Source organism: Anser cygnoides, chromosome 33 (genome assembly GCF_040182565.1).
Source record: "Anser cygnoides isolate HZ-2024a breed goose chromosome 33, Taihu_goose_T2T_genome, whole genome shotgun sequence".
In the NCBI taxonomy this organism is placed as follows: domain Eukaryota; kingdom Metazoa; phylum Chordata; class Aves; order Anseriformes; family Anatidae; genus Anser; species Anser cygnoides.
In genome coordinates this window covers 1,337,773-1,364,070 of record NC_089905.1, presented here as the reverse complement: position 1 = coordinate 1,364,070, position 26,298 = coordinate 1,337,773, and the positions used below count along the sequence as shown (strand labels likewise).

The following is a 26,298-nucleotide window of genomic DNA, read 5'->3' as shown; positions in this document are numbered from 1 at the left end:
AGCGGGGTGGATTTTTGCGGTTTTTGCCCCGTTTCGGGCGTGCCCCGCCCGGTGAGTCACCCCCAACCCCCCCCCGGCGCTGGCACGGGGACAGGCAGTGGGATTGGGACATGGGGGGGGGGGGGGGCACCTGCAGCAGGACCCCCCCACCCTCCCCCAGGGGTGGCCTCACCCCCGTCCCCCCCCAAAAAAAAACCACCTTGGGGACAAAGGAGGTGACCCCGCCTGGGTCACGGGGCGCAGGCGTTGGCACGAGGGTGACACGACCTCGGTCACGTCCCTTAACCCCAGGAATGGGGGGGGGCACAAAATTCCCCCCCCTTTGGACATGGGGGGGGGGCAGAGGGGCTCCCCCTGCTCAGCTGCTCCCTGCTGGGGTGCTGAGCCCCTCTCCCAGCGGTGGGGGGGTGGGAAAGGGAGGGGGGGGGGGACACCCATAATTTTGGGTCGGTGCCCGCGGGGGCAGTGGGGGCCCCCCCCCAGCGATTGCCCAACGGGTGCCGGCTGACGCGGGTTTGCGCAACCCCCCCCTCGCCCCCCCCCGGGCAGGGGAAAACCCAGGCGACGCCGGGTGTCCGGGTTGGGGGGGGCAACAGGCGTCAGGGTGGGGGGACCCAGACGTTGTTTGGGGGGGGGGGGAGGATTTTGTGGCTGGGGGGGGGGCGGTTTGTGGGGAGGGGGGGACTTTGGGGGACTTGGGGAAGGGGGGGGGAAGGACGGCGGTGTGCAGGTGGGGGGCACAGGTGTGCAAAGGGGGATGCAGGTGTACAGATGGGGGGCGCAGGTGTGCAAATGGGGGGGGGGGGGACACGAGTGTGCAAACGGGGGGGTGACGCAGGCACCCCCGGGACACCGGGGTCTGCTCGTGGCACCAGGGAGGGTCCGGAGAAGGTCCGAGCTCGCAGCAAGCCCCCAGCCCAGCACCGTTTTCCAGCGCTTTATTTATTTTTTTTTAAATTTTTTTTTTTTTGGGGGGGGGGGGGGGGGTCAGAACTGCTCCTCGGCGTCGGGGACGCGGGCGTCCCGCAGCTCCCGCAGCCGCTGCAGCACCTGGCGCAGGTCGCGCTCCCCCAGCCGCCGGTTGTCCCGCGTGCGGACGTTGACGGTGCCGCGCGCCTGCTCCCGCCGGCCCACCACTGTTCGGGGGGGGGGGACACACACATAAAAATTTAGGGGGGGGGTGTGGATTAGAGGTTGGTTTCGACGCAGGGGTCGGTTTCGGGGCACGGCGGCCCCCGGCCCCCTGCGGCGGCGGGGGGGCGCGCGGCCCCGCGCGGCATGCACCCACGCCCGCGCTGTGCACACCCACGCCCCCGTGCGCACACACGCTCACGCCCAGGCCGCGCGCGCCCACGCCCCGTGTGCGCGCCCCCACCCACGCCGTGCTGCTGCACCCCCCCGCCCCCCCCCCCCCCCCCCCAAAAAACACGTTGCACACCGGGGTCGCCCCCGTGCACACCCGCGTCGCTTTTGTGCACACACCCGGGGCACGCTTACGGGGCCCCTCCTCGTGCTCGTGCACCCACCCGCAGGCACCCCCCCCCCCCCACGGAGTGCACGCACCCACGCGTGGGCACCCCCCCGCTGCCACCCCCAAGCCCACCCATGGGTGGGGGCCCCCCCCTCCGTGTGCGTGCCCCCCGTGTCAGCCCCCAGAGCCCTCTGCCGGCTGCGCGCCCGTCTGCGCCCCCCCCGCCTCCACCCCGTAGGGAATCCTGGAGGATTCCCGGAGGAATCCCTGGTCGGGGGGGGGGTCCCCGCGGCTTCCCGGCCCTCCCACCCCGCAAAACCCCAAATCCCAGCTTCCAGGTCGGGAGGAGGATGCGGAGGCGGGCGGGCGGCCGGGAACCACTGACTCAGCGCAGCCACTCCCACGCTGGGGGGGTACCCGGAGCGCGAGGCTGGGGGACACGGGGGGGGGGACACGGGGGGACGGACACCGGGGGTGCCGTTAGGGCAGGGGTGGGGGGGTCCCTGCGCCCCCTTACCCAGCTGGAAGTTGTAATGGGCGAGCTGCGCCCGGCGGATCTTCCTGCTCAACGTGGAGCCCGCGTCGGCGTCCAGGTCGGCCGCCACGCCGTCCCGACGCAGCGCGGCGTGGACCTGCCGGGCACCGGGTCAGCGGGGACACCGGGGGACACCGGGGGACACCGGGGGACACAGCAAGGCGGGGGGGGGACACACACGTGCGGGGACGTGCTCACCTCGCGGGCATAGCCCTCGGTGTCCGGCGCCTGCGGGATCACCATCGCCTGCAGCGGGGAGAGCCAGAGGGGCCTGCGGGGGGGGGCAGACGGGGGTGAGGGGGGGCCCCCGGGATTGGGGTGCTGGTGGGGATGGGGGGGGGGAGGCGGCAGAGGGGGTGCTGCGGGAATTGGGGATGGTTTGGGGTCCCCTGGGGATTGGGGGGGGGGGTGGCCCGGGGATGAGGGGTGCCCTGGTGGATGGGGGTGGCCCAAGGGTTGGGGGTGGTCCAGGGGTTTGGGGGTGCCCCTAAGGTTTGGGGGTGTCCAAAGGGGTTGGGATGTCCCAGAGATTTGGGGGTGCCCCTAAGGTTTGGGGGTGCCCAAGGGTTTGGGGGTGCTCCTAAGGATTGGGGGTGTCCAAGGGGATTGGGATGTCCCGGGGGTTGGGGGTGCCTGTACGGATTAGGGTGTCCCGGGGATTAGGGTGTCCCAGAGATTCGGGGGTGCCCCTGAAGTTGGGGGTGCCCCTAAGGCTTGGGGGGTGCCCCTAAGGGTTAGGGGTGTCCAAGGGGATTGGGATGTCCCAGGGGGTTGGGGGTGCCTCCATGGATTAGGGTGTCCCGGGGATTAGGGTGTCCCAGAGATTCGGGGGTGCCCCTAAAGATTTGGGGTGCCCAAAGGGGGTTGGGATGCCCCGGGACTTTGGGGGTCCTCGGCCCCTCACCATTTGCCCCCGCAGCTCTCGGCCAGCACGGCCACCATGCGCTCCACCGAGCCCAGCACCGCGCGGTGGATCATCACCGGCCGCAGCGCCCCGCCGGCGGCACTGCGGGGGCACGGCGTTAATGGGGGGGGGGGACAGCACCGGGGGGGCTGCAGGAGGGCACTAAGCGCCCAGCACAGCACCAGCCCTGAGCTCCCCCACCCCACAAACGGCCCCAATCCCCTCCCTGCCCCGGTCCTGATCCCTCTGACGGCCCCAATTCCATCATCCCCATCCCAATCCTGAGCCGCCCCCCCCGTGCCCAACCCCGAGCACCCCCACCCCCAATCCTGCCCCCCCCACCCTCAAAACCACCCTGACCCCCTGTCCCCAATCCTGTCCCCATTCCCAAACACATCCCCAACCTTTATCCCCAACCCTTATCCCCCACAGTCCCAACCCCTATCCCCCCCCAAACCCCCAATCCTGCGCCCCCAAATCCCCAATCCTGCGCCCCCCAAACCCCCAATCCTGCCCCCCCCCCTCACCTGGCGTACTCCAGCCCAAACCTCTCGGGCATCTGGAAATCCAGCTGGATGGTGCCGCACTGGTGATGCCGCCCCAGCGCATCCTGGATCCGGATATCGATCTGCAAAAAGCAGGGGGGGGGGGGGGCAGCAAGTGAAGCTCTTTCCGCCCCCACATGCAGAATTTGGGGGTCCCAAAGGGCCCCTTCGTGTCCCACGGGCTCTTTTGGGACCCCCCCGTCCCCTGCAACGCGATGCGAAGCTCACCTTGGGGCCGTAAAAGGCGCCGTCACCCCGACTCAGCTCCCAGGGCTCCCCAAAATCCCGGAGGCTCCGCTCCAGTTGCTGCGGGGGCAAACGGGGAGGTGGGGAGGGGGCACGACGTGGTGGCAGGGGGGGCTTTGGGAACGCCGGGACGTGACGCACAGGACTGGGGGGCGAAGGTGGGAAGGGGGGCACCGGTGAAGCTGCGGACACGACGGGGACACGACGCCCGGGACGCGACGCGGAGGGAGGACAGGTGGGACGCGGTGCAGGGATGTACGGGACACAGCGGCAGGGCTGGAGGTGACGCAGGGGACCTGACGCAGGGGAGGTGACAGCACAGCTCCGTCGCGATGCACAGGGCAGGGGGACACAACGGACAGGACACGACGCGGCGGCAGAGCCAGGAGGCGATGCCCAGGAGGTTCGGGACACGGAGACGGCACGCAGGGCTCGGGGACGAGGCGGCTGAGATGTCGCAGGAGACGCGACGGCAACGCCAGGAGGGGGGACACAGCGGCTGGGCCAGCTCCTGGTGGCACGCGGCCCCTGTCCCCACCTGCTCTGCGCGGTCCCAGGTCGCGGCGTCCCCCAGGAAGCCGTCGGGGCGCGTGGCCAGCGCCAGGCGGAAGGAGAAGCCCAGCACGGCGTAGACCGAACGCACGAAGTCCAGGCAGCCGCCGATCTCGTCCTCCAGCTGCGGGGAGCGAGCTGTGAGCAGGAAAAGATTTGGGGGGGGGGGTGGGAGGGAACAGCGAGCCTTTGGGGGGACTCGGGGGGCACCCACCTGCTCCAGCGTGCAGAAGATGTGCGCGTCGTCCTGCTGGAAGCGCCGCACCCGCGTCAGCCCCGTCAGGGAGCCGGGGGGCTCGTTGCGGTGCAGGACCCCGAAGTCGGCCAAGCGCAGCGGCAGCTCCCGCCACGACCGCGGCCGGTGAGCGAACATCAGGCTGGCGGGCGGGCGGGCGGACGGACGGACAGACAGACGCAGCGTCAGCCCCGCTGAGCCCCATCCCGCCGCCCCGCGCTGAGCCCGGCGCGCTCGGCTCACCAGTGGGCCGGGCAGTTCATGGGTTTGAGCGAGAGGGTCTCGGTGCCGGCGGTGAAGGAGAACATGTGGGCGCTGTAGTGCTGCCAGTGCCCCGAGAGCTCCCAGAGGCGCGGGCTGAAGACGTTGGGGGTCACCACCTCGCAGAAGCCCCTCGCCTGGTACTCGCTCTGTGGGGACGTGGTGGGGACGTCAGCCCGGCCATGGGGGAGCTGCACGGCCCCCCACGGCAAGGCGAGGGCGTTCGCAGAATCATTTAGGTCGGAAAAGAGCCTTGAGATCATCCAAACGTGCACCTAACGCTACTGAGTCCACCACAAAACCACGATTTGGGGTCCCATAGGGTCAGGGTGCCGCTGGGCAGAGGCAGAGCCCCGTCCCCAGTGGCTCCCAGAGGAGGTGACAGTGACAGCACCGGGGTAAGGGGACAGCCCGAGGCCTCGGGGCAGGCTTTGTGGCCATACCCTGATGAAGTCGACGAGGGCGTTGTAGACGTGGGCGCCGCGGGGCAGGAAGAAGCAGCTGCCGGGGCTGAGCTTGTGGAAGAAGAAGAGCTCCTGCTCCTGCGGGGCCGGGGCAGGGAAAATGTCACCGCGGGGGACGCCGGCATCCGATCCCCAAAACCCGCCCTTCGCCAGGGCTCACCCGGCCGATGCGGCGGTGGTCGCGGAGAGCGGCCGCGTCCTGCGCCTGCTGCCAGGCCTCCAGGTCCTGGGTGCTGGGGAAGGCGACGGCAGCGACGCGCTGCAGCGACCGGCGCTCCGCGGGGTCCCCCCAAAACGCGGCCGAACTCTGCGGGGAGAGACGGGAGCAAGGGGGGGGGCGTCAGGGGAACCCAGACGGCTGGGTCCCCCACCAGCCCCGCGCCCTCCATCCTGCTGAGCCTACCGTCAGGACACGGAGGGCCCCGATCAGCCCCGTGTGCCCAAGGAGGGGGCCGGGGCAGAGCTGCAGCAGCGAGCCGCACCTGTGAGGGTGGCAGACGGACAAACGGACGCAGGAGACGGACATGTCACCGCCCTGCCCGAAGCAGCCCACGGACGTCACCCGGGACACCCGCGCTCACCTATAGACAGTGGCCGTGGGGGACGTCACCTCCTCCTCGATCCGCTGCAGCTGGAAGCTGTTGTGCTGGGGGGAGCAAGGCAGGCGGCGGTGGCGGAGGTGACACCAGCGCGGTGACACCAGCGTGGGTGACACCGGCCTTCGGTGTCCAACAACTCCAAGCCTTCGGTGTCCAACAACTCCAACCGGGATGTGCTCGGGGAGGGGACACGCGGGGGCCTCACCTTGAAGAGCTCCGCCAGCTGCTCGCGGGTGGCCTCCAGGCGCTCGAAGCGATGCTGGGCACGGGCAAAGGCCATGCAGGCGTCCTCCAGCGCCGGCAGCTCGCTGCGCTGCACCGTCCTGCGGGCACGGGGATGCACTAGGGATGCGAGCGAGGGACCCTACAGGGCACCGTCCCCATCGCCCTGTGTCCCGAAGCCCCTGTACCTGTCCCCCATGTGGGCGTCACAGAAGAAGCCATCCTCGGTGGCCACGGTGCTGCAGAGCGTGGCTCCGTAGAACTGCTCCAGCACCGCTCCCAAGACAAAGGCGCTGGACTGCCAGAAAGCCTGGGGACATGAGGGGACAGGGGAGATGTGGAGGACCCAGGAAGCACGGGGGACGCAGGGTGTGTGGTGGGGGACACGGGAAGCACGGAGAGCATGGGGAGCGCCAAGGGCATGGAGAATGTGGGGGACAAAGGGAGCGTGGGGGGCACGGGGGTTATTGGGGGAAGCACAGAGGGCACAGGGGACATGGAGGTCGTGAGGGATACGGGGGGAATGCGGGATCGGGGGGGGGGACACGGGGAGCAACGGGGGCGGACATGAGGGACACGGTGGGGGAAATGGGGGATGCGTGAGGGCACTGGGGGACAATGGGGGGGATCGGGGCGGCACAGAGGGGACGTGGGGGCACTGGGGGACGTTGGGGGGGGCCAGGTCCCAGCTCCCACTCACCGCCCGCCCCTCCGGCGCGGCGAAGTCGAGCAGCTCCAGGTCGGCGTCGTTCTCCAGGGGCTGCTCCAGGTCCCGCAGGGCCCCGTTCACCCGGGCCACCAGCACCGAGGCGGCCAGGCCCGACCTGCGGGGACAACGCGGGGACAACGTGAGCGGGGGGGGGGGGAAGGAGCCCGGCAGCGGGATGGGGGAACCGGGGGGGAACCGGGGGGGACCCCCCCTGGCCGTACCCCAACTGCTCGGCCACCTGCCGCGGGGTGGTCTGCAGGGCACGGCCGTGCAGGCAGCGCCCCCCGGGCAGGGCGATGCGGATGGGGGTCCCCGCTGGGGGGCTCCCCCCACCATCATCACCCCCGGCCCTCCTCTCCCGGGCCGCTTGGAGCCGTTGGAAAAGGCGCAGCCGCTCGGCGACGTGGGGCTGCGGGGAGATACGGGGATCAGGGCGATTGGGGAGCCCCCGCTCCGCACCCCCGAAACCCGGGGACCGGGGGCTCGGCGCACCCGGTAACGGCGAGGGGCTGCCCCCAGGAGCAGCCGCCCCCCGGTGAGGGCTGGCGGCATGGCGGGGCCCGGGCCGCCCCTTCCGGCAGCGGGCGGACGCCGGGGACCTCCCCGGGGCGGGCTCAGGTTCCCCGGCTCCGGTCCCAGCCTAGACCCAGGCCCCGGTCCTGGCCTAGGCCCCGGTTCAGGCCCCGACCCCGGCCGCGACCGGGGGCTGGACGCCTTTCGGGGGGGTCCCCAAAGGCCTTAGGCCCGCAGGAGCCAGACCCCGAAACGCCGCCATTTTGCGTCCCTGCCTCCGGCTCTACCTCAAAACCGCCCCAAATTTCACCAGACCCCCCTCAAACGCCACCGTTTTGTGCTCCTGCGGCCGCCTCGAGTGCCCCGAGTTTTCCGGCCCCCAGAACATCATCATTTTACGCTCCTACAGCCGCCTCAAAAGCGCCCCAAATTCTCCAGGCCCCAAAATGCTCCCATTACGTGGCTGGACCCCTCAAAACACCCCTAATCCTCCAGACCCCTAAATGCTGCCGTTTTGTGCTCCTGCAGCCACCTCAGAAGTGCCGTAAATTTTCCAGACCCCAAAGTGATGCCGTTTAGCACTCCCGTGGCCAGCCCCCCCTCAGAACACCCCAAATTCTCCAGACCCCACAACGCCATTTTACGCTTCTTGCGGCCACCTCAAAAGTGCCCCAAATTCTCCACACCCCAGAAGATTGCCATTCTACACCCCTACAGCCACCTCAAAAGTGCTCCAAATTCTCCAGACCCCCAAATGCTGCTGTTCTGCACTCATGGCCAGACCCCTCAAAACACCCCAAATTCTCCTGATCCCCAACAGCACCATTTTGCACTCCTGCTGCCACCTCAAAAGTGCCCCAAATTCTCCACACCCCAGAACATTGTCATTTTGCACTCCTGCACCCAGCTCCACCTCAGAAACGCCCCGAATCCTCCAGCCACCAAATACTGTCATTTCACATTCGTGTGGCCAGATCCCTCAAAACGCCCCAAATTCTCCAGACCCCAAAACGCCGCCGTTTTGCACTCCTGCAGCCCAAATCCCATCCAGCCACCAGGAGCCCCCCAGGCCCCTGTAGCCCACCCAGCAGCAGCCCCAGCTCCTGGCCTTGGCACCCCCATGCTGGCACCCCAAAACCTTTGGGGGATTCTTGTTATAGGGTCTGGGAGCCCCCTCTTTGTCCAAAGGCTTCACTCTTCTGTAGGCTGAGGTCCAAGGATCCTGCTCGTGGGTGCTGCGGGGAAGAAGCCGTAGCAGCAGCCTCCATTTGGGGGTACAAGCCCACGTTGATGCTCGCTCCCCTCACCCTCAGCGTGGCCGTGCTTCGTCTCCAGCCCACGGGGCGTAGGGAAAGTGGGGGCACCGCAGGGAAATACCCAGTGCCGGAACACAGCCAGCCCCCGACAGGTCCTTGCCCTAATTCAATTGAAGCAAAACACAAGGAAAAAGCAGCCAAAACAGCACAAAGAGCCAAAAATTAAAGCCATGTGTGAAGAAAAAACCCTGGGAGGCGGAGCAGGGAGAAGCCGTTGCTCCTTTCCGGAGGGGAGAGCAGCACGTGCAGCGGCAGTTTGGCTCCACGGAGGCGTTCGTCGAGGCTCCGATCCTCTCCCGGTGCCCTCGGCTCCTGGGAAGGGGAAACCCAGGAGGAGGAGGAGGAGGAGGAAGAGCAGCAGCGGAGAGCAGAGGCCTGGGAGCAGCCACCAGCATCCCGGAGGCCCCCACAGGCAAGCAGAAGGCCCCATTAAAGAAGAATATGAAACCAGCCGAACTTGGTGTTTTATTAAATGTATTAATACACATTTTCAAAATGATCTGCGGTTTCATCGTCGCCTCCTCTCACCCGCGTTGCCCTCTCCACCCCGACACTTGAGAACATCGACCCCACGCACCCGAGTCATCTTTACAGGCACAGGGAAAGAAAAAAGCAGCCGGTATTTACAGCGGTTTGGGAACAAGAGCAGCTCACCCTCCCGCGGCCTCAGAGCACACTTGGTTATTCCGCAGGGTTTAAAAAACAAAACAACAAAAAAAACAAACAAAAAAGAACACACACAAAGAAAATAAACAAACGACGTACATTATTCACATTATCCAACAGGCCTCTCAAGCCTGCACAACTCTCAGTGGGCAGCGGCACTACGGGGTGGCGAGGAGCTCCCTGGCGGGTGTCCGTGCGTCCGTCCTCTCGGTCCCGCAGGCGTGCCGGTGAGCCATGTCCGTGATGAGACACACCGCTTCATGCTTTTATTTAAAAAATACACGTTTATTTCGTTTGTTTTCCGTATCAGGTGAAATACAAAAGTTAAAGCGTGGTTAAAGGGATTGAAATCACAGACACGGGAGGAAAAACAAACGCCTTCACGTCCCAAAATCACCAGGTGGTTTTTACATATGTACAGTGGTGCCTTCGTTACCGCCGCTATTAAAGTAACAGCACAGAGTAAAAGGAAAAACCTCCAAACAGAAAAACGCGCAGCTTCCACTGTTCAAATGTTTGGTGTTTTTTTTTTTTGCCATTTCTTTACGGTAAGGGTTCCCTCGTCACGAGTCCTTTCGCTTCAACTGACCTCGAAAGCCACCGCAGAGCGCCAGGACGGCGGCCGGCGAGTGGCCCCCCCCTTACCTCCCATCCGAACACAGCTGGACTTGGAAATCACCACTTTAAGCAAGAGCAGCAGCAAAATCATTCACATTCTTGTATCTAGAGGGAAAAGGTGGTTGGAGTTAGCGCTGGCTCTGTCCCCGCGCCGGAGCCACCCCCGCAGCGGGACGGGAAGAGAGGCGCCGGGGAACGGGGCCTGAACGCCGCCTCGCGACACCGCGACAGCTCCTGTGCGAGCCGGGGCCGCGGTTTTGAGGCCAGACCCCGAACCCGAACACGGCCTGCAGTGGCCGGAGCCGGGCGTTGAAGGGTTTGGGGCACAGGGAAAGGATGAGCAGCCCTGCGCTCCTCTCCTCTCCACCCCTCGCTGGCTTCTTCCCCACCGCGCTTCGCGGTCGGGCCGCCAACGGGCCCAGCGCCCTGTCCGAAACCAGCGTCCGCCACGGGGAGAGGGGCAAAACCTCGCAGCCTGCCTCCGCTTCCTCGCGGGCACCCGCGCCACGCGCCCTCTGCATTAAATAAAGCACAGCCCGAGCACACGCAACAAAGAAATGCTCTGCCATTTTCTCATTTTGTAATTTTTATGTAGATATTTAACCCTACACCTTTATCAAACATATATATAATGAACTCTACCAACTAAAAAAAAAAAAAAATCAAGTAAAATTCCAACTTCATATAAAAGCCCCCTGCGCACGCGGCGGCAGGGCCGTCCCTGCGGAAAGCACGCAGGGAGCAGGGAGCCAGGCATCGTCCCCATTTCTCCGCATGCAGGTTTCTCTCTCTCTCGTCTTACAGTCTGTGAGTTTCAAACAGTCAGAGATGTAATTAAAAAGCGATTATATATACACACATACAAAGTCAAACGGTGTTCCCAGGGGAAAAAAACAAAACAAAAAACAAAACAAAAAAACAAAACCAAGAGACAGGTTTTTCCAAACGGGGTTGAGCTCTACGGAAGGGGCCGCGCCGTGCGGAGGATGCTGCGACCAGGTGGGCATAGGGAACGCAGAGCCGTGACCGCGCCGGGTCTGCCGGACCCAGCTCCGTGCCCCCGCTGGCTGCTGGAGAGTTCCCTATTTGTTTTTTTTTTTTTAGGGGGCCGAAACCTGCGCAGGAGATGCTGGGGAGCGCGCAGGCCAGAGCCCGCTGCCTGAAGCAGACCAAGTTCAAGGCTCTTGGGGCGAGCGCCGTACGCGGGCAGCCACGGAGCGGGGGCTTGCTGGTTTTTTGTTTTTTTGCCAGCCAGAGAAGCAGTCGGGGGGAGGAGGCCCCGCGCAGACCCTGCAGGCGACTCGCCCCCAGGAAAGGCACAGGAAGGGTGGGTTGGTGTTTCCATCACCACACAAAGCGCTTGGACCCTTTATTCTTCCCTACCAGCAGCAGAGCTCCTGCCCCCAACCTTTCCTTGTGCTCTGACACGGGCTCCGAGGGCTCGGGAGGCAAAGCAATTTGGTAATCAGCTAAAATAACATCCCAACATCGCGCATTTCATCTTTCTCTCTGTTTTTTTTTTTGTTTAAACTACTACTGGAAGTTTTATTACAACAGCAATACTTCTTTTCGTTAAAACATTTTTCTAGTCTCGCACCAACTGGGTGGCTTAGGAAATAAACAACCAAAAAAATACAGAACATTTAATTTAGGAAAGTGTTATGGGGCTCTTAAGGAGGGGGGGGGAGGGGGGGGAAAGAAAGAGGGGAAAAAAAAAAAGGAAAACCAAGTGAAAGCGCTACTCCCCTGCTCTCTACAATGTCCGAATACCTTCGCTCAAGAGACGGGCGTCTGCTTCAGTACCTGGGGGGGAAGAACGGGCGTTTTGGTGCAAAGAAGGGGGATCCCCTCCCGAAAGGCGGCCGAGGCCTCTTCAGGCTGTGAAAGGGGTCTCTGTTTATGAAGGGCTCCCTGGGCCTGAAGTCTGCCCGCGGGTTCCTGACCATCATCCCGCCGCGGTTCGCACTGTCTCTGTGAGCGGGGCCGACGGGGGTGACGCTGCGGCTCGACCCCAGCTGCTCTCGGGAGAGGGAGCCCAGGCCCACGCCTTCGCGCGCGCGGCCCAGGGGCGCGCCGCCGCCGCCGTGGTCCCGCTGGGGCTGGGCCGCCGCCTCCCTGGGTCCCGCGTGCACGTTAAAATGCTCTTTCATCGTCCCTTGGTGAACGGTACCGTGCTCCTTGGAGAAGGCGCCGCCGCCATGCTCCACGGCGATGGGAGGCGCGGGGAAGGGCACGCCGCCATGCTCCCCGGCTGGCGGCGGCTGCGCGGGGAAGGGGACGCCGGCGTGCTCCCCGGGGACGGGGGGCGGCGGGGGAGTGGGGAAGGGGACCCCGGCGTGCTCCACGGAAGGAGGCGGGGGCACGCCATGGGGCAGCGAGAGCGGAGAGGAGGTTTCTTTCGAGAAGGGGTTAGTGTGATCCACGGGCGGCATGTGCGGGGGGACCGAGTGATCCCTCGGGAAGAGGCTGCCGTGATCCTTGGGGGGAGCGGCCGGGGGCCCCGGGGGGGGACCGACCGGATCCCTCTGGAAAGGAGTCCCGTGCTCCAGGGGAGGAGGCGCGATGGGAGGCGGCATGTGGTGGTCGAAAGCAGGGCTGAAGTTATTCGTTCTGAAATTGTTCACGCTCTCCTGAAACGGCGGCACGTGCTCCTTGTACTGCGCCTGAAAGCCGCCCATGCCGGGCAGCTCCGAGGCGCTCGAGGGCCCGTTATCGAACGCGCTCCCCGTGTTGCTTATCTCGAACCACCCTGACCTGCTCGCCTCTCGCCCGTGTCCTCTGCTTCCTTTCCCCAGAACTCGGATGGACTCGACGGTCTGGATGGGCTCACCGGACATGCCCCTGCTCGAGGCGTTGTGGTAGCCCAGCGTTTCGATGGGGGCTCCCTTCTCCTCGGTGCTGTCGGGCAAATCCAAGCAGGACGACGACACCCTCGTCTCTATGCGGTAGTGCTCCTCTTGCTGCTGCTGCTGCTCGCCTTTGGGCGCTCCAGCCTGGCCGTGGCCGGACAAGCCAACCCCTTCGGTCGAGCCGCTTTTAGAAACCTGGCCGAAATGCTTCTCCTCGGAGGGCTTACGAGACGCGTTCTTGAGCATGTTCTTGAACTCCATCGTCGACGTGGCGGATATGGAAGATCCCAACGACTTGTCCACGCCCGTCGCGGGTGGTCTGCCCGCGGGGCTTTGGGAGGAGAAAAGCGACCGGTGGGGAATGGAGTGGGGCGAGTCCGGGTACTGCTTCTGCGAGAGGCCAGAGTGCACCACGGATTTTGGTAAGTTGTTGTGATTGGAGTCCGGCGCGAAAAAAACGTCGTTCTTACTGGGCGAAGGGGAACCATCCGAGGTGGAGTCGTTTCCCCGCAGGCCGTAGCTCCCGTACATCCCTGGAGATGTCGACAGCGGGTCACAGCTCTCGCTCTGATCGAGAATAGACCTCATCGACTGCGGGAACGACGACTTGACGCTAAAATCCTGCGATCTTTGACCGTAACTGGACAGGACCGGCTGGTACTCCGCAGCTTCGGATAATTTACTTGATTTCAAAATCGACTTGGCGGGCTTTTTCTCCAGGTTTAACATGGCAGATGGCGGGGGCCCGGAGTAGTCAAAGTCACGGTAATCTTCATCTTCTTGAAAAGACGTGTCCGGATAAAACTTCTCCTGCGAGGAGTCCATTAAAGAGGAGGGGATTTCCATGCTATCCGCGGGCTGCTTGTACATGCCGGCCGGAGAATCTCTGCCGAGGCTGAAGGGCCGGTAGGTGTGCACAGAATTGGGAAGCTCCTGGGGATAGCCATCGTCCCTGCTCTGAAGAGGCGACCTCGTGCTGCTGGGAGTAGAGGAACCGGGGCTCATGATTTTTGACAGCAAGGAGATGGTGTCGACGTTGCTCGACGTTGGCTTATCCATCATCTCGTCCTGGGTGGGCGTCCCACTTCGCTCATCGCGCACCGGCGTTCCGTCCACATTGTCCATGGAAGTGCTGGTAGGACCACGCTGAAAGTCAGCCGAGTGACTTTCCGTTGCGATGTTGGACCCTAAGCTGCTTAAAATCGGAATATTCAAGTTCAGACCACTGAAGCCAGGATTTCCCTTCAGGAAATTGTGTATCTTCATCTCCAGGCTTGGAGAGGGGGGTTCTGACTCCAGCTTCGCCTTTGAAATCTCAGAGGATTGACTCATTGAGGTGTCTGTCGGTAAAAGGGAGGAAGGGCTGGGAGGGTGGGAACTGGAGAACCCCAGGGAATTGGTTGGAGGCTTAAAACCAGAACTTGAAAGCCCCGCGGCATGTCCGACGGGAGCCTTAGTAACTGAAGTCGAGGAAACCTCAGCGGTTGACGAATTTGGAGAATAACCAAAAGTTTTGGATATAAAGGACTGAGTGTTGGAAGGAATATTCCTTCCCTTCACGCAAGGTACGGTTGTGTTGGCTGGCGATGCTGAAGTGCTCTGTGACGCGGTTTCGCTCGACTGAATGGTATTTCCAGCAACACTCTGAAGTAAGGATGACAAACCTGGAAAAAAGAACGCTGCGTTCAGATACTCAGGTAAGAGGCAAGAGAACTTGAACCGCTGCCGAGGGAAAGACCCCTGCATTTATACTACAGATGTTCCTTAAAACTACTTCATGTTCTAGCCAGGAAAACGACTGGATTTTGCTGCATTTAATATTAATGTTAGTACCCACAGAGGTACAAGCTTTTGCCAGAGGCTCAGATTAACCTATAAATGTAAGTTACAACATACGTCTGAGTAAGTTCAGTAATAACTCATCCTGGCTTTGCAGCCAAGTATGAGAGGCGCACGCGCTGCACTGCTGACCAGAGCCGCGGAAGCACGGAGAGCGCCTTTGAGAAGTTTTCTGCTCTAACCGCTAGAAAAGCTCTCTCAGAAGCACAAAGAAACCACAGTGACCTCATTTGCTCTCCCGTCACATTCACTGTTCTTCCATGAAGTGCTCCGGGAAAAACGCCCAAAGGTCACGTCAGAAACGTGAAGATGTACAGGAAGGTAATAAAACACTGGTCCACAACACTGTCGTTACCTGAGAAGGTCACCTACGCTGTGCCAAAAAACGTAACCCGTTTCAATTAAGTTTTTCTCCCTTCACACCTATGTTACCTGAGAAGGTCATCTAGGCTTTGCCAAAAAACGTAACCCGTTTCAATTAAGTTTTTCTCCCTTCACGTTCGCTGTGGGGCTGCACAGCGGCACGTGTCAGCGCCAACGCTGACGTCAAACGCACCGTTAGACATTCACTCAAAATCCAGTCCGGTACCTTGCAGTGCTGGCGCAGTCTGAGTCTGGGTTTTGGAGAGGGCAGACAGAATGCTTTCAGGAGTTATTTCCACTTTGGAGAGAATATTTGCTAACGGGTTTGAAGGAGCAGATGGAGTCCCCAGGACAGGCGTCTTCAGGCCACTGGTAAGAGCTGTTGGGCTCGTTGGGGTTCCTGGAGAAGGTCTTGACGCAGGGCTGACACCTAGGACGGAAGCACACACCGCTCACCTATGTTGATTCGTTAACAGGAGCTTTTTTGGCTCATGTTTCCCACAGATACAACCGCAGCAGAGTTCCAGCGAGCGTGAGCAAGGAGAGGCTCACGAAGCCAAGAGTCGCGTGTCAGAGAGACCGAGCCAATCTTTAAGTAAGAACTCATTCACGTTTATTTTGCGACAACTTAGCTTTAAAAGATTACAAGGGAAAACTCCGCTGTGAGCTCTTCAAAAGCAAACACCTGCGCCAGGGGCACTTCAGCACTCACCTGTGTTTTTCATTACAGAAGTTAAACTGCTAAGAATGGAGCTGATCTTTGCCAGGTCAACGTTAGCAAGGTTAGGCAACGCGAGCGCTGGCGACGGAGGGACGGGCGCCGCGCTCACCACCTTGGGAGCCGGAGGAGTCGGAGGAGTCTGGGCGGGTGTCGTCACCGTCACCGAGGTTGTGCTGACGGCAGCGGTGGACGGCGCCGCTTTAGGGGCATTTTCAGTCTTCGCAGGTGCTGAAGGTGGAGCAGCCTGCTTCTCCTTCCTCTCTTCCACTGCAGCAGGGGGAGAACAAGCCCAGAATTATCTCTCTGCCCTTCAAGGGTTATTTAGGGTATGAGATTTTTGGGGCAGGGAATTTGAGTCTGACTCCCTTAGGTCATCTAAAAAGCATTCTGGTGAGTGGTCTGGGAGAGGGGAACCATCACAGTCAGCTCCTAACTTCCCTGCCAGGGTTGGAGGACTGGTGCAGGAGACTGCAACTCAAGTGCACCATCCGCAGCCCAGCGAGGGTTTTGCACATGCTCTACATCCCAAATGAGGTCTGCAAAGGGTATTTTGTGCAGATACAATTTCTACACGATCCCGCTGCCGCTCACGCAGAACATACCAATGATTTTAGATGTATCGTCCTCCACGTCAGAGAGTTCCATGTCCTCCACATCCCGATTATCTGTCACAGGCTCTGGAGACACCGCCTTGCGGTTTCCAGCTGCTGGAGAACGTGAGCTGTCCTCCTCCCCCATTCCCTGAAAGGGGGACTCGGAGCCCGTTGGAGATGGGGCGTCCATACTCGGGGAGGGGACGGGAGACTCCTCCGGATCAGGAAGCGTTGCTTTCAGCTGATCTAGCTTTTTCTTTAGATTGCTCACTCTGTTAGCAAACGTTTTGTAAGCCTGAGAAGGAACAAACATTGAACTGAGTCTCTTTTACGGGAAGACAACATACCGCAATTACTCCTATAACAAAAGTAGAACACATCCTTAGAAAACCATCTCAATTTCCAATTATCTGTACCCTACTCTGAGAAGGATCTCAGCTTTGACTTGCAGAGCAAGGAACACATAAGAAGGGGAAGATAAAAGCTGTTTCCAGTGACTTAAAACAATTTTCATACAAAACACTCTCTAACAAATCAGCTACTGTTTTTGTTGTTCCTTTTTTTGGGGGAGGGTTGTTTGTTTGTTCTGTTTATACAACGCTGTACTGAATTCTCTCTGTTCACCTAGTTCTCATACTGACCACACCTACTGTGGTTTCCCAGAATTTAGGATCTGTTAGACTAAGTGCAATTATCTCCCCTTTTAAAAATGCAGAGGCGATAAAATTGCAGCAACACGCAAGGTTCTGCAAACTCAGCTTCTGACCCAGGAATTTTGTAGCGTCTCCTCCTCACGAACAGAGAGAGGATGCGTTTTTCAGCCTCCAGTATACCCAGCAAAACACAGGCAAACGTCAGTCCACACAAAGAAGTCTGAGGAAAATCACTTACATTCGCTACGACTTTGACTTCCTTGTACTGCGCTTCATAAAATATACCAGCGTTCTCGAGGGCTTCGGTTAGCGAGGGGCCGTTTTTCACTTGCTTGTCCAAGCCGTTTACAAACTCTTCGAGCTTTGAACTTGCTTCTTCAAACTCCTTGGAGAACTTCTTTCCTCCTGTTTTGTCTAGAAGGAGATTAACATCGCGCAGATAAGCCGTCGTCCACCAGACGGGGACATCAGCTCTCAGAAGCGTCCCCTAAACAGCAGCCACTAGGGAGCTGAGACAAGAGACCCCGCGCACCGCGCCACCGTTTGCTCCCCAAACTGCTCCGCTCATCGGTTAGCAGCAACAAAGCCCTGCCCTGTGCATGCAAAGCGCAGCGGCGAGCAGCGTTCACGCACCGCGCCGAACAGGCTGCGCGCTGCGCGTGGGGCGATACCGCGGCATCGAAACCACTGCAGTATCCTGGAAGCGTAAAGCGACACACATCATCCCTCTGGTGCACGAGGAGTTTGATTGCATGAGAAACAGGCTATCATCAGCCAACGAAAGGCACTGCAAGAGGCCGAGCTGCAAGCGGCCTTTGTTGTTTTTCAACTCGTTTGTGGTTAATGATAAATTAAGACAGAAGTGTAAAATTTTACTCTTGCAATTAACCAGAGCGCCCGCTTTTGTTTGGGAAGAGGCAAAAAAACGGAGTTCTGCCCTTCCTTCATTATCACAAAGTGTTCGTAACATCTGAAGTGTCATCACATCATCAGGGTTCACAACATCTACGAGGTACTACGACTGCCAACAACAATTTTCAAAGACTGCTGTCACAGAGCACAGCTTGGGCTGGTTGCAGTTCGACAACGAAATTTTCTGCTAACGTGGTTTACCAGCACTCTGTTCAGTCACTGCTCATACGCACGGCTTGCTATCAGACCCACAGCTGGCATTCTCAAACCGTAGCAATGAACGTCTTACCTTAAAACACTAAATCTGAAATTCTTTAAGGTGTACTGAATACGTTAAGAAGAACGCATGCTTTAACTGCGTATGAAGGCGTGTTTTAATGGTACAAAGTAAAGCTCCATCACTTCTGCCTTCTTTGAGCTCTGCACCAGCTCGTTTCTACACACGGGCCCAAATGAAATATTTTAGGCGCCTGTTCAGTGATTCTGAACTGCACAGAGTCCAATTTCTGGTTTAAGGGTCAACAGAAAGTACGAGTTCCGACATCTCAGAGCATGTACTCGTGCCTCCTTCAATGACGTCAGTTTTTATACATTAGATAGACACTGTCTTTACCTTTTAAGCATTTCAGTGTTTCGGTGCTGCACACATCCACTCGCATAGTGGAAAGCTGCTTCTCTTTCAGTTCTATCTGGTCTTCCGAGCGCTTATACAACAGCAATTCATCAATGAGAGACTGGGGCTGAAAAAAAAAAATCAAACAAGAAAAGCATCCTCATCACGTTCTGTGGAACAGAACGCCCCACTTCGCAAAGCTAACGCCGCAGATCTGCTTCAGCAACAAACAATGCTTCTTTTGCGATTAATTTAATTCATTTCTGAGTTAAAGCTACTGCAGAAACAGACTAGGTGAACCTCTGGATTTTGAACCTGAAGTCCAACAGATCAGCTGACACAGGTTTAGGCAGCGCTGGCAATTCTACAAGTCTCCTGGCTTAGCTGTGATGATTAAGAATAGGGACAGGACTTTTTTTTTTTTTTAAATCATTACATTCGCCAGTGAGCATGCATTTCAGCAACATTATCTTGCTCCTTCAGGGGGAGTATTTTAGAAGAATTTATTGCCACCAACTCCTCCGCCACCCCAAGCTGCACTTTTCACTACTAGCCCTAAAAAGCCTCACAACTGAAATGCCCAGCAGCCAATATCACCAATAAAAAAAGACACCGGATACTAGAGCTTCTGATCAAGCTTATGCTGCCGGTGGACGTAAGCCACACAAAAGCGACAGCCCAAGGACAGAGGTTAGTGCAACAGAACATTTCCACCTGCAAACTTACTCTGAATTCAGCAACAATCTTGGATTTCAAAGCAGCTTTTGGGTTTGTGGATGCTGTTGGAAGAAAGAAAAAGGATAAAGAAACCGAGCAATTACAGGTTGATGCTAATCAAAAGTCACAAAACGCAGCTCTAATTAAAAGCATTCCAACGTAACTCAACAAAAGACTCGCAGGCTGCTGTTATTCACCGCAGCTTTCCCTCCACACGGATGTCCCTCAGTGCTCTGGCTTTCCGTTAGCTAAACCGGACACGGTCACGCACAGCTAGGTTGTCTGTGACGGTGGCCAACAAATCAGACTAGCACTTGACATTTTTATGTGCTGCACAAGTTTAGCGTGCATACCTTTCTCGGCTCTGCTGTTGGGAAGACAAGTCCCTGCAAAGGTTGATCTAAGAGTTTTATCAGATGACAGCTTATGCCTCCCTACGAGGTAATATTATTTCCTAAATGCCAGACTGAGAGCTACCACACAGCTCAGCATTTCCTTCAGATGTGGTCTCTCTTTCCTACTTACGGGGCTTAACCAAGCTCTCAACCTTAAAGAAAAAAAATCCTACACCCCTATTCTGACATCTCCCTAACGGGATGGACGGAATCCCACCATCAGGAGATGCTAAATCCATTTGTGTCTGGACAAAAGAGGAGAAACGTGTGATATGAGGTGAAACGCTACATCCTTCGTCCGTGCTGAATGTACTCTGGTTGGGGAAAGCAGCTTGTGATGTTAGCCAAGTAATAAAAGCTTCCAAGCTCTTTTGTTAACCTTCTGCTCTCAGCACCGGTACCGGCAGGCGTGTGCTGCATCTCACCCCTACAGTTCCATCATCTTGCATTCGGGGCTTTAGTGTACAGTGAGATTAGTGTATTAAAAATGCATTGCCAGCTAGTCTGCACTCCTGGGAATGTTGGATGGAAAAGTTCATTAGCTGCACTGACAGCTTCCAGGTTTCTTTTATTCTATCATCTAGTTTGCTGGTGAAGATGTGTTCCTGAACATGAAGGTCCTGTCCACCATGCCTTCCTGCCGCCAAAGCGCAGGGTTCTGTCTGTCTTCTCTCCATCTCTGCATAGTCTAACGCCAGTTTCCAAGAGGTTTCACCCGATCTTTCCTCTACTCTCAAGACTTTTTTTTTTTTTTCATACTTCATTCCTTTAAAAAAGTGGTTCTCTAGCAACAACTCCTTGGCACTTTACATATTAGTCTGTAAGGAGCTTTACAAGCCTGGGAGGTGCATGCTGGCTCGTATTTTAGTCCAGGTACTTTGCCCGTTTAGGGCTAGCCTTTCTTCTGTTCCTCAAGAAGGCAATTTTTATATTAGTTCAGAGAGTTCACATTGTTTCCTTACTTTGAGATTTCTTCCACGGCTTATTCGGTTGTTTGTTCAGAGTTTCTTTCAGCTGCTTCTGAGTTTTGAAAGTGGTACCTGGAAAACATTTCATTTTTTGCAGTCTGGCATTATGGGATTCCTTTAAGAATCTGGTTTTTGGTGCCATATGGTTGTACGGTAGAAAGAGTGAACAGAAATTTGTTTTAAAATACCTAGACCAACTTCCTTCGGTGAGCTGCTGGATGCCCAAGAGAACCCAAGTTTACTCAGGGATACAGCAACCTGCGGGGTGGTCTTCCATTTTTAAATCAAGTTTCTGTTTGCCCTTGCACTACGACAGTTCAAAAATCACAGTAACGACCAAAATAAAAAGGAAAAACACAACGCGTCTAAAAATAAAACTAAACCGCCTTTTTTTTTTTTTAAACCGCTCTTTAGGCAGGCTTTTAGGAAATTAGCATTCAACAGACAAGTAACGCAAGCTACAAAAACAGACAAAATACCTAGTCTGCAAGTGATCGGAAATACATTTAAAGTTACAGCAGCTCCAGGTTTCCTAAGGCATACGTAAAGTTCACTTCTCAACATGCAGCGCTCAACTACAGACTCTCCGCGTGCCAAAAATCTGAGCCCAAGGTGCCGGATCTCTCTGCAACAACTACAATTGGCCCTTCGAAACCACAGGCAAGGACCTCCCGCAGCTCCTTCGGCTGTTAGCGATGTAACCAAACAAAGCACAAACAGGGTCTAATTTCCTTCAAGAGAAGCTCAAATACTTGTCTTCGGCTAACTGCGTTGGCTAATTGCTGGTTTTAACTGACTACACGTGCTTCCAAGTCAGTACTAGTGATTTCGGTTTTTAAGCAGAGTGTTTCGATAAGTACTCGAGGACAAACGGGCTGCCTCAGCCTCCAGCTTTGCTTTCAGCTGGTTTCCTACACGACAAATATAACTAAAACCAACTTATTACTAAAACTGAGTAGGAAGGAACAAAGCCGCCTTCGTTCTTCACCCCTCCATCACAACTGAGACTCAGCTCAGGTGTAAGAGCGCTCGCACACAAGGGAAGAGCCAGACACAGCCTCTCCCGGGGCACAACGCTCGGGACTTCCAAGAGCGCTTCACATCCATCACATGCGGGTTTTACTCTCAGCTGGAACAACTCCAGCTTCCCTTAAAGGATTCAGAGCCGTCTTTAGGAAGGTACAAGAAGCACGAAGCGGACACATTCGGTGCCCCTCACACCTCACTACCTTCACTTTCTGCTCCGTGCAAGTGTAGAAAGAGCACAGACGCACGACAAAGGCATTTCGCTCTGGTATCAGAAATATTCTCTGACCTTATCAAACTTGCATGCGTGTTGGTAAGTTAAGAACCACAAAGGGCAAATGACTTACTCAGAGCTTCTTTTAGTGCCAAAATAGTTTCCTCAGGGTACACGTTTCTGTCCTCCCAGATTTTGAAGATTCTTTCTATGGATTTGGAAACTGACGGATCCCTGAAAGAGAAGAGCAGATCGTTTTTTTTTTTTTTTCTCCACACCCCCCCCCACAATTTCTCACGATTCTAAAAAGAGTGAAGTAATTCTAGGTTAAAATCAAAAGTTCCCGAGACCCTTCAGACCAGGAAGTTGCCTATCCAGGGGAAGACATGCTGCTGCATGGCGTCCTAGTGAAATCCCAGCTGCAGCCCACCCGCTTGAAGTCAGACACACAGACACGCCAGAATTGCAGCGGATCAGGGCCACAGACATGCCTTTTGGGGTAAAAGTAGGTGGTTTCAGAGCAGTAAGAGTAAAAAAGAGCCTGAACCCTGCGAAGATCCAGAAGCAGCTGCCCTGAAGGACCTGAGCGGGGAATAACGAGCTCTGATCGGGAAGGAGAGAGGACGGGAACGCCTGGAGCCCCCGAGGTGCTCACGGGAGAGAGAAAAGCCTTCGAGGGGCTTCGCAACGAGGGGCGGCCAAATCACGTCCCCGCGATACGCGAACGCTGGCAGACAGACGCAGCAAGTTCACTGCGATTTCTCCCACGTAATCGTTTCTAACCCAAAATTTGGGCTAGAGACTGACTTTGAGAACCTGTAGATGTAGGTATGTGAGAACCTGAGGGTGAACGAGATCCCCCTGGGGCCAAAAGGCAGCTGCACGCCCTCCTTGCAGAGCCCGGGACGGGCACAGCGCTCGGTGTCACAGCACCGGGCTTCACAGCACAGCCCCGGAGCACTTTTAACACGCCGAGTGGCCTCATGAAAGCGGGACTGGTCTCTGCAAGCACGACTGTGCGAGCTAACGCCTTTAAAATGAGGGGTTCTAAAAGGCCGAATTCAGGAACCCAACAGGAAAAAATCCTTGACATTTTGCTGACGTTTCTAGAGCTTGAGATGTTAAAGGAATGGAGGGGAAAAAAAAACAAAACGCGTTTTTGGAGGCACCAAGCCTTCCAGCACGCCGCTACTTACTTCACTAACGAAGCCGCTTCAGGCAGCACTTCTGCAAACGTATCGCGGAACACGATGGCGTTTTTTCTCTTGCAGTTCTGTATCACATCGTTGGCCAAGTAAAAAAGGTTCAATCGATGAGGAAAGGCAGCTAAAGACAAAAAAAAAAAAACAAGCAAACAACATTCAGATTCATCATCAGGTAAGAGCAGCCGTGTCCACAGCACTTTTAATATAATTTAAGTGCCTGCTTTTATTTTTGCAGCGCTTCTGTCTAGCAGCAAGCCCAAACTAACGGGAGAAGCCAGGAGCTAGAGGGGACAGCTCCCAGCGCCCTCGCTTCCACGTCTCCCCAGAAGTAAATGCCGTTCCCAGTAACGTCAGGCCCCTGTCCTGACTCGGGCACAGCAAGAACACAGAAAAACCCACCAAAACCCACCAAATTTCCATGCCATCCCCTCCACAAGAGGAAGGTAGCACCAGAAGGAGCGGCAGCAGCCAGCGCTAGGAGGTCAAATGCTGGACCGCGGGGCTCGTACGGCCCCTGAAGCTCTGGAATCGCACGATTTTCTAGGAATAATCACATTTAACCCCTTCCCTTTCGTTTTGTTAGAGCTGCAAGGGCTTGTAACGGCCTCCAAGAGTCATGGCTTTTCCCAGGCCGCTTTTATCTTGCTCACGCTGAGTTCCAGAGTCAATTATTTCACCCAGCCTTTTGTCGTAGCGCGGGGAGCCTGGTCCACGTGCTAAATAACTTCTTGGCTGAACAACGCAACGCGGGGATTTGGACCCAGGAAGGGGGACAACCCACGATGGAGCCGTGCCCCCGAACAGGCACGCAGCCTCACGGGCTGAACGCTTCGTTTCCCCCGTTTCTTCCCCTCTTCGTCCTGCCCACGGCGCTCCGTTTTCCTACCAAAAATCCCCCCAGGAGGAAGAAACCAGCCCCCGAGCAAGGCCCAGCGGCTGCTGTCACAGAAAAGCCGCACGAAAGAACCAAAATGCCTTCAGGGTGTCTGTCCACAGGGGGGGGAGACGGACCCGAGCAGCTCAAGCACCGCCAGGGCTGCACCAGGGCAGCCTTGAAGTCGCCGGTAAGAAAATAAAACAAAGGAAAAAATAACAATAACAAAGAAAAGCCCGCGTCGGTCCCAACGGGTCGGGGGAGCCAACAGCTTGGCGGCGACCAGGAGCTGGCAGAGCAGGAGCAGAGCACCAGCCTCCAAAAGAGAGCAATTAAATGACTTTTGATGAACCTGGGGACAAGATAAAGGCTAATAAAGGAGTACGAATGAGAGGAAGGGGCCGCGTCAGGAGCGTGGGGTAGAAAAGGGGCTTTGGAAGCCCTCTGGAGCGGAGAAGCTGTGCAGAAGGACGTCGCTGGGTGCGGAAAGACGAACGCCGTGGCCACGGGGTCTGGGGAAGGGTCTCAACGCCGCGAGCGAGCGGGATGGAAGCTCTGAAGAAGAAAAATGAGCAGGGCTGTGCCTGAATAGCACTGGAAGCGAGGGCCCAGGCCAAGCGAAAGCCTGCCCTGAGATGCAGGCAGGAAATTCGGAGCCGGGTCACGATGCTGAGCCTGACCCACGGCGAGATGCTCGGGGATCCCAGGACGAGGAGCCAAAAGGCTCGCGGCGGCAGGAGGAGAAGCCGCTCCGCACGTCCCCGAGCACGGAGAGGGAGCTGGAGGCCGTTCAGCTGCGCTCAGCCCTCGGCACCGTCACCTCCACGTCCCTACAAAGCTCGCCTCGGCTCCCTCAACGCACCAAACATTCACGCAGCGGCGAAGCGGGAGAGAGAACCCAGCCTTATTTAGGCTTGGGGAAACATTTCCCTCCCCCGGGCCAGCGCCGTGCCTGCTGCTGGCGTTTGCCAAAGGGGAGCTTCGACCCCCAGCACTTGTATTTCTTATTTACGCCTCTGGCAGACCGCTCGTCCCAGGGATCAGGACGGTGACGATGCCTTAGCCCCGCGCTGAGCGCATCTCCCCACGCACCTCTCAAAACAACGCGCCGGAAGAACCGAAGCGAGCGCGGGCAGGACTCCGGAGGCCCGAGGTACCACCGGCCAGGTACAACAACATTTTTTTTTTTTTTTTTTAAAAAAAGAGCACGGACACGTGATTCTAAGCAGAAAGCTTACCCAGGAGCTACGCGATGCTGGAATATTTCTGGGCAATCATGCCTCAGAGACCGCCAGATTGCAGCTCGCTCCCCGGATTAGGTCGGAAACCTGGGGCACGACCCCACGGCTCTAAGACCTCCTCCTCCTCCTCCTCCTTCCCCCAGCTGGAAGCAACCGACCGGGCCCCGCAGGAGGCCCTGGACTTTGGCAAAGCGGCGCCGCCGCCGAGCTGCCCCCTGCCCAGGCGCACCTGCGCGCCCCGACCGGCCCGAGGAGACCGCGGGGCAAGCGGCCGGGGCTGGAATATGGGGCTGGGGACCCCGATCCGTGTTCGTGTTCACGTGGGGACCCCGGCACCTTGGGGACCCCACCAATTTGGGGACCCCCCACCAGCACGGGGACCCCCTCGAGCCCGCCCAAGGACACGAATGCCAAGCCCGCAGCGAGGCCCCGTTACCCCCAGGGCTCCCCCCATCCCCCTCGGGACCCCCAACCCTTGGGATTTTTTTTAAGGGGGGAGCCCCCAGGAGAGGAAAGAGGGAGGGGAAGGGGGGGGGGGGGGAAGGGGCGTCCCCCGCCCCCGGGCCGCACTCACAGCGCCGCAGCCACTTCATCCAGTGGTAGACGATGGTGCTGTGGTGCCGCTTGTTCTCCAGGCACCAGGAGGAGAGGCCCTGGATGGACTCCATGGTGTTGGTCACCGCCTGCAGCTTTCTGTCGAGCGAGGCCTCCAGGGCGCCGGCCGACGACGACGACGACGAGGAGGCGGCCGAGGAAGAGGAGGAGGAAGACGACGAGGCCCTGCCGCCGCCGCCCGCCGCCATCTTCCTGCCCTCCTCGCCCAGGCGGGGCCTCGGCCGCTCGGCGGAGCCTCAACGGCCGCTGCCCGCCGTGACGGGGGGGGGGGGGGCCGCAGCCGCCGCTTTTACCCCCCCTCAGGCCCCGGGGGGAAGGGGGAGGGGGGGGAAGGGGGGCAAAAACACCGCCGGGGCCCGCAGCGACGCGGCGGGGAGAGGCAGCGGATAACGAAGCCGCCTACAACGAAAGGGTTCGGCGGCCGGAGGGGGCCCGGCCCCAGCCCCCCGCAGCCCCCCCCAGCCCCCCCCAGCCGCGGATGCGGTGAGGAGGCGGCGGACCCGGTCACTCGGCCGCGACCCCCCCCGAGCGCAGCGCCCGCCCCCCCGCCGCCATTTTGTGCCAGGCTCCCTCACACGGCGCCCCCCCCCCCCGCCCCCCTGCTCCGTCCCCTCACGCGCTGCGCATGCGCTCTGCGCACCCCC

The 26,298-nt window shown here is 58.5% G+C and overlaps 2 protein-coding genes across 3 annotated transcripts; both read right to left on the bottom strand.

Annotated features, from left to right (window-relative positions):
• Window positions 1–975: 975 nt before the first annotated feature.
• TARS2 (threonyl-tRNA synthetase 2, mitochondrial) lies at window positions 976–7,388 on the bottom strand. The gene is made up of 18 exons (XM_066985851.1): window positions 7,236–7,388; window positions 6,965–7,152; window positions 6,735–6,858; window positions 6,223–6,344; window positions 6,018–6,135; window positions 5,795–5,859; window positions 5,617–5,695; window positions 5,374–5,520; window positions 5,193–5,291; window positions 4,732–4,898; window positions 4,468–4,630; window positions 4,240–4,377; window positions 3,684–3,761; window positions 3,438–3,538; window positions 2,911–3,012; window positions 2,205–2,277; window positions 1,989–2,103; window positions 976–1,136 (listed from the first exon to the last, which is right to left on the bottom strand). Exons 1-18 carry the CDS (start codon window positions 7,293–7,295, stop codon window positions 988–990), a joined length of 2,088 nt encoding a protein of 695 aa, XP_066841952.1. The 5' UTR covers window positions 7,296–7,388; the 3' UTR covers window positions 976–987.
• Window positions 7,389–9,012: 1,624 nt separating this feature from the next.
• Window positions 9,013–26,231, bottom strand: RPRD2 (regulation of nuclear pre-mRNA domain containing 2). 2 transcript variants are annotated; one of them, XM_048054301.2, is made up of 11 exons: window positions 25,614–26,231; window positions 22,916–23,045; window positions 21,853–21,953; window positions 20,474–20,551; window positions 19,126–19,178; window positions 18,400–18,526; window positions 17,113–17,288; window positions 16,231–16,516; window positions 15,620–15,895; window positions 15,134–15,337; window positions 9,013–14,369 (listed from the first exon to the last, which is right to left on the bottom strand). In XM_048054301.2, the coding sequence occupies exons 1-11, from the start codon at window positions 25,840–25,842 to the stop codon at window positions 11,653–11,655; spliced, it is 4,377 nt and encodes a 1,458-aa protein (XP_047910258.2). In that variant the 5' UTR covers window positions 25,843–26,231; the 3' UTR covers window positions 9,013–11,652. The 2 variants fall into 2 exon arrangements, with proteins under 2 accessions (XP_047910258.2, XP_047910259.2); XM_048054302.2 differs by lacking the exon at window positions 20,474–20,551.
• Between the last annotated feature and the right edge of the window lie 67 nt (window positions 26,232–26,298).